Here is a 7,141-nt window from a genome sequence, read left to right on the forward strand (position 1 = left end):
CACTAGCATAAAACTAAACAAAAGAATAAAGACGAAATTTGACATGTCCCCAGCACTCACCTCGTACGGTTCGGTCTTGGCTCTGCACCAGTCCAGCAACATTTGTTTGACGTCCTTGGTGTTTGGGACACCGAGCGCAGAGCTTCTGGGTACTCCAGCAGCAGGAGGACGAGCCACACTGTGTCAAGAAAAGACAAGAAAAAGACAAGAACAGACTTACGCTCTGTCTCATTTGAGTTCTTGGTAAGACGTCAGCATATGCAAATAAATCGTATAATCCTATTTTAAAATACTTAATTATAGGATTCTTTATTCGTAGTGGGTAATACCTACAATGCATTGCAAGCTTACATCATTATTATTATAACCCAGAAAAATGGGTTTAAATTGAAATGGATTTCAAAGTGACCTGAATGAACTTTTAGGTATTTAGCATCCCAATTTAGTATACAGTGACACTTCTAGAAACTTCTAACATTTCTAACATAGTATCCATGTACCTCAACCCAATCCCTGTACTTTTTACTCAAGTTTACTCAACAACTATTAAAGCACAGTTCAGCTAAACCAAGTAAATGCTAGTGATACCAGGTAGCATGACAAAATATAGCTACATTTTATTAAACCTGATGAAACTTAGATTAGATTCTCACCTTCCTGATGTTTTAGGGAGTGAACCTGAAGGAGCTGGATTTGGAGACTTCACTTGAGGTGTTTCTACCAAACAAAAGAAAACAAAACAAAAACAACAACAAATGAGGTCTGAAAAAAGAATTATAAAGTACAAGCATGAAAAATGAGATACGAATATTTTTTTCAGTTAAAAAATACAGTTGATAGATTCTGGAGCTAAATAAAAGTATGAAATACAAAAGGCTTAAAGTGCACTTGAGGTCAAACAACCAAATCTTTTCACTGTGCCTGGTTAGTACAGAGGCCACACCCCTTTCTCTGTGGTTGATGGATACAGAGGCCACTACCTTTTCACTATGACTGATGGATATAGAGGTCACACTCTGGTGTGTACGGAAGCCACACTCCTGCACTATGACTGTGATGTAAGATATGTGTGTTATATGAGTGAAACTCACTATGTGTGTGTTGATGAACATTGCCAGGACCGTTGGCTGGTTTTGATCCGACACACACACCCTGCTGGCGCAGGTTCTCCTGCCGTGCCGCACGATCTCGGTCCCTCTGTTCTGAGAATGCAGAGGCATTTACAACAGGAAAGATAAACAAGTCAGATAACCAATATGTCACAACATACCATTTCACAAATGTTCTCAATAAACAGACCTTTTGCAGAGATCGCAAACATTTTCATGTAATTTTCCCTTAAATTTTTTTAATCCTAAAGATGTTCAGAGTGCTCCAGAGTTGCTAAAATTGATCCTCATTTGTTAGCTACATTAACTTTTTTAATTTTAAAAATAAAGTAAACCTTAGACACCGTGTGACCGAATATGTTTTGGCTGAACAGCTACATAAAATTGTGTATATTCAATTTTCTGCCAAACTTTAATGACTGTGATTGTGCCAACAGTCCTGACTCTTACTCTACAAATAGACATTTAAATGCTATAAAAACATGGCTTGAGAACTTTGCCACATTTGGTCAGTGTTTATGGCACTGTAGGGATGTGACCTGCACCTCACCTCGCTTTTTCTTCAGCAGTTCTCTCATGGCGGCACGGATCATTCTTCTTTCATCAAAATCCGTAGCCTTGTCCAGCTATGGAATAACACACACACACACACACACACACACACACACACACACACACACACACACACACACACACACACACATACACACACAGAGAGAGAGAGAGAAAAGAAGAAATATTCAACTATATAACAGATAGCTTTATAGAGGTAGTTCTGAGTCAGTGACCAAATGCATTTTAATGCATTCTTTTTAAAAACACACATAAACACAATCCCAAACACTTTAAGTCCAAAAAATATACTGAAATCCAAAGGCACGTGTATTTGCCACCTGCTCATCTCACCATGTCGTTCAGCACTTGCTCATCCTGGATGGCTGCAAGCTGTTCCTCTGTTACTGGACCTGCACTGACTGCAGCCATTGTTTTTTCTCTGTATTTCAAAGAATACGGAACTGAACAGAGAGGATAAATAAGGACGATGAGACATGAGTACATGAGTACATGAGATGTACACATTCTCATTATAGGTGTTAACATGAAGATGTGTAATGAATATACTATATGTAAGTATACTTTTGAATATGTGTGATGTGCCTGTTTAGTTTACTGACTGGAAAAATACAGAAAACTGGGAAACAAAAATCCTGAGGCTAAAGTGACAGAAACATTTATAATAGTGTTTTATACAAACCATGTACAGTCAGAAACACATGGGAAATGAGCCAAAACTATATATAATATAAAGGAGGAGTGATTTAGTACAGTCATCTGTATATACTTTTCATCTGTACTTGTCTATTTGCTGCTACTACACATTACCACATTTTACATTATATACATACAGTATATATATTTTTTAAAATCCAGAAAATTACCCCTGATTTGCCCGTTTGGACAAGAGGGTGAGGGGTTTTACTGTTACTGTGTTTTTAAATATTTTTTCTCTGTATGTTTCTATTGGATGCTTAAATTTCCTTAATATTCCTAAAATTATTATATAATACTGGCTACATAAAGGGGCACAGTAGTTGTGTAAAGAGGCAAAATTGTCAGGATTTTCAGCATTTACGTCAGATATGCTTTAAAAACACAATAGAACTATATTTTACACTGTAATTACAATTAGCATCAAGTGTAAGCAAAGTACGATACTATGACAGTGTAAATGTGAAAATAGTCAGAAAAAGAAACATTTATCTGAGATGTGATGATAAATGACTACAAAAAACTTTTGTTGGTTCTGAACAACCATTCTGGGAAATTTTAGCATTGCGTCACAACTCTAACATACAGCATCTTTTATACTGACCACTTTTAATCGACACAAAGACTGTGGAGATAGAAATTCGTTATAATGTCAACATTTTCCTCAGACATTATAAATTCCTAAGAAAAGACTCTTTTGTAATTATATTTAGCATCAACTGCTAATTTTAATAAGGATTTATTATGGCATCAAATAAAACTAAAAAAAATTAGAAAAAGGAGTCAGGAATAGCAGCATTTACCTCAGATGTGTTGTTAAATTTGAAAAAAATGGAAAAAACAAAAGCAAAAAGAAGAGAATCGAGATGCTTGTGGAAATGCGACTAAGAGTTTATCTCGCTAATTCAACAAACGATAGTAAGTCTTATACCAACTATGTCGAGCAATGGCTTTAAAAGAGAGATACAATTGGCAGGAATTAACAATTTTTTCTTAGATGATTGAAAAAATAAAAATGAACAAGAAAGTTCCACTGTAATTACACTTAGTGTTGACTACTACAGTACGTTTTTAATATGGACATTGCAGAGAGGTATGGTGACAGTGCAGAAAAGAAACTACTCAGAAATAACAATTTTTACCTCAGATTTGTTGGTAAATTTTTAAGAAAATAGTACAGATACATTTACAGGCAATATAAAGCCACAGTGGCAGTATAAATAAGTCAAGATTGTCAGGAATTGACCTTAGATGTGTTGATAAATGACTAAGAAAACACTCAGTTTGACTAAAATTACTATAGCTACACTTAGCAGCGATTGCTAAACAATTTTACCTGGGAATCAAAGCTTCTGAGGTTTTTTACAGTTTGTTTACAGTTTCGAGTCATGAACACCATAGGAATACTGTTAATCAAAAGTCATCACTGAAACATAATGAAAATATGACCCTGCTGGAATGGAGCATCATCTACAGAGCGGTCGTGAAACTATTCAGACTTTTCTGTTGACTATTTAGAGTTTGGTATAGGTATGGTATGGTACATGAAAAGCTCCCTTATTAGATGAAATACAAGAAGCTATAGGCTGAGATAAATGCAATTCTTTTGGAATGTGAAAGGGTGAAAGGAGAATAGAATTTGGACTTAAATGGACGAAGCCATCTGCTATCAACAGGCTGATCTGAGCGTAAACATCGAGTGCGCTAGCATGTGCTAAAATAAAACATACAGCAGCTGAGGGATACAAGCCTGCACCTCACGTGTTGTGTCAAGATGACTGGCCGTATTCCACACACACACACACACACACACACACACACACACACACACACACACACACACACACACACACACACACACACACACACACACACACACACACACAGACTGAGTCACTGTGAGAACGAGTGTGTGATCAGAGAGTGTAAACACACGGGCTGTGTGTTATCTAAATAATACAAAACTATGTACGACTGAGATTACATTATACACCCTCTTGCATCAGATAAAATTAATAACTTTGCTATGAAAAACAGTTCACTGAAACATACATTTTTCCCCTTACCCCAAAGTCAGCCGAACAGCCCAGATGTTTGGTGTCTGACGTCTGCTTCTTTCTCACAAATGCAGCTAAGATGTATTGGAAGTCTGTCTCACCCAAAACTTAATTTCTGCCTCAAACCACATGCAGCTCTTCAGTGATGTCACTCAGACGGTCTGATGTGGTTTAGGACACAATGGGACCTACTGTAATCTAAATATGCACATTGGTACATTCTTTAGTGCCATTATCATTCCATATGAGTTTAAATTCACTACACAGACACGGTAGACTACAGTGTGAGAAAAGAAGGCTTTATCTATAGCACCCTAAACTGAACCTTTTTTTTTTAAGATGGGAGACCATACAACAGTAAAATGCATACTAACGAAAGGTCAAACCATCATAAATTAGGCCGTCAAATCGAAAGCTCCACTGGAGTACATGATATAATTGTTCCATATTGTTTAAAGAAGGAATATCCACATTTTTGGCAAAAAAAAAAAAATTATGAAAATATAAGTTTGTACAGCTTAAAGGACACTTAAAGCAAGTATATGACGATTGGAAACATGTTTGAGTTAGAATGACTCTAGATACTTTTCCATTTCAACAAACATTTCTTAACTAATTGACTACATTTGATTTGATGGGCAATTGTAAAAAAAAAATATTATTTTTCTCCCCAATTTTTTTTATTAACTTTCTAGAGTAATGGCTACAGGATTCTTATGAACATCATAAGATTAGTATAATTTTAGTTAACAAACAAGACAGACATGAAACGCTCACCTTTGACCTGGTGCTCCTGCTCTCGCTTCTTAAGGAAAGCAGGATAAAGCTGTCGGAGATGTTGTAGTAGTCTGCAAAGTTGAGCTATGGAAGCTACTGTGTACACACTCCCCCTCAGATCAGCCAAACTGAACTGAAGAGCCTGACCGTTTGAGTTCTTCTGGGCTCTCCTGAGACGCCTCCCAGGCTGAACATGAACATGGCCGAGAGCCAGGAAACAGCCGAGGAGAAGCTGTGAGAGTGATGAGGATGATGAGGAAGATGTGAGTGCTTGAAAAGGGTAGTTGTTTTGGAACGATGGGAGAATCTCAATCCAAGATCACAGTTTTCAGAACAGCTTCTAGCTCCAAATTTCCAAACATGATGTCATTACTAATTGATTTGTTTAGAGACATTTCTGGAATATAGTTTAAAGCTGACTTTAGAATTAATGTGGATCACTCAGTAGTTTATCTGAAGGTGGAAACACTTTTCTCAGTTTCGTTTATTACGACCAACAGAGAAAAAAAACACTATCTGACCAATCAGAGCTGATTAATCAACAAGTATTAACATTTATAGCATAACATTAACAGTACAACTATTTCAGATTTTTACATCACACTACAGGGGCACGGTGGCTTAGTGGTTAGCACATTTCATTTGCCTCACACCTACAGGGTTGGGGGTTCGATTCCCGCCTCCGCCTTGTGTGTGTGGAGTTTGCATGTACAACGGGGGTTTCCTCCGGGTACTCCGGTTTCCTCCCCCGGTCCAAAGACATGCATGGTAGGTTGATTGGCATCTCTGGAAAATTGTCCGTAGTGTGTGAGTGAATGAGAGTGTGTGTGTGCCCTGCGATGGGTTGGCACTCCGTCCAGGGTGTATCCTGCCTCTATGCCCGATGATGCCTGAGATAGGCACAGGCTCCCCGTGACCCGAGAAGTTCGGATAAGCGGTAGAAAATGAAAAAATTAACATCACACTACACTGTTATGCCAATATATTATTAACTTTCCTCTAGGGATTTTTCTTCCCAAAACACAAAAATAGTCTTTTAAATCTTCATTTAAACCCAGCCTTGACCTTTAAACCTCATGTTGACCTCAGTTTCAAGGCAAAAACGGTCACACCCGTGTCCTTTAAAGAAAAAGTCTGTCAGTACAACATGTGACAAGAGAATTTTATTGTGTTACAATAACAATAAGAGACAAATAAGTGTGTAATTATGTAAATAAATATGTAAATTCAGGCCAGTTATAATTTGCATATTCATAGTATGTGGATTCTGTTTTTTTATTTCTTGATTTCTTGGTTGTGAAAAAACTAAGCAAATGCAATAAAAGCAATGTTTTTTGTGACTCAAACTATTGATATTAATTAAAAAAATAGGACAAGTCAAGCCTTCAAAATGTCTTAAGTAGAATAATAAATTGTTCAAGAAATTTGAAAGACTACAAAATTTTAAACACGATCTTATAATATTAAACTAAAACCCATAGCAAACAATATCGTGATAAGAATATACAGTTTTATCTTATTTGGAAAAAAGCCAGGATCTATAAATATACATGAATATGCAAATTGGAAATATTCACACATCCTCCTGCGGTCACAAACAGTTTAATATCACTAGCTAACTGTTAATAAACAAACAAATGTTCTGAATCATTAAAATTGATATTACAGCAACCCAACATACTAAAACATTCCATAACAACCAAAATGATGTTAACACAAATCTACATCACTAGTTAAATATACAGATTATCACTGAGGTTTTGGGAAGAAACGTTTTTGTTTTCGTCCCAATCTTCAACCTTGGACCCTAAACATTACTTGTTTTGGAAACTGAGAAAGTGATTCAGGGCAACATGTAATGCGATTTACATTATTAACCATAAAAAAGATGATAAGCTTAGTTCACTGTCAGTGTTTAGGTTTGTGTAA

General features: G+C 36.5%; 1 protein-coding gene across 1 annotated transcript in view; it reads right to left on the minus strand.

Moving 5' to 3' along the window:
* Positions 1-5,516, minus strand: part of smtna (smoothelin a) — a 6,718-nt gene extending 1,202 nt beyond the window's left edge. The window contains exons 1-6 of the mRNA XM_027175397.2: positions 5,213-5,516; positions 2,016-2,125; positions 1,660-1,735; positions 1,092-1,202; positions 654-717; positions 61-178 (exon numbers count right to left, since the gene is read on the minus strand). Of these exons, the coding sequence (XP_027031198.1) occupies positions 61-178; positions 654-717; positions 1,092-1,202; positions 1,660-1,735; positions 2,016-2,093 (447 nt within the window). The 5' untranslated portion in view covers positions 2,094-2,125; positions 5,213-5,516. The remainder of the gene's footprint in view (positions 1-60; positions 179-653; positions 718-1,091; positions 1,203-1,659; positions 1,736-2,015; positions 2,126-5,212) is intronic.
* Positions 5,517-7,141: the final 1,625 nt, after the last annotated feature.

This window comes from Tachysurus fulvidraco, chromosome 20 (assembly GCF_022655615.1).
Source record: "Tachysurus fulvidraco isolate hzauxx_2018 chromosome 20, HZAU_PFXX_2.0, whole genome shotgun sequence".
Classification (NCBI taxonomy): domain Eukaryota; kingdom Metazoa; phylum Chordata; class Actinopteri; order Siluriformes; family Bagridae; genus Tachysurus; species Tachysurus fulvidraco.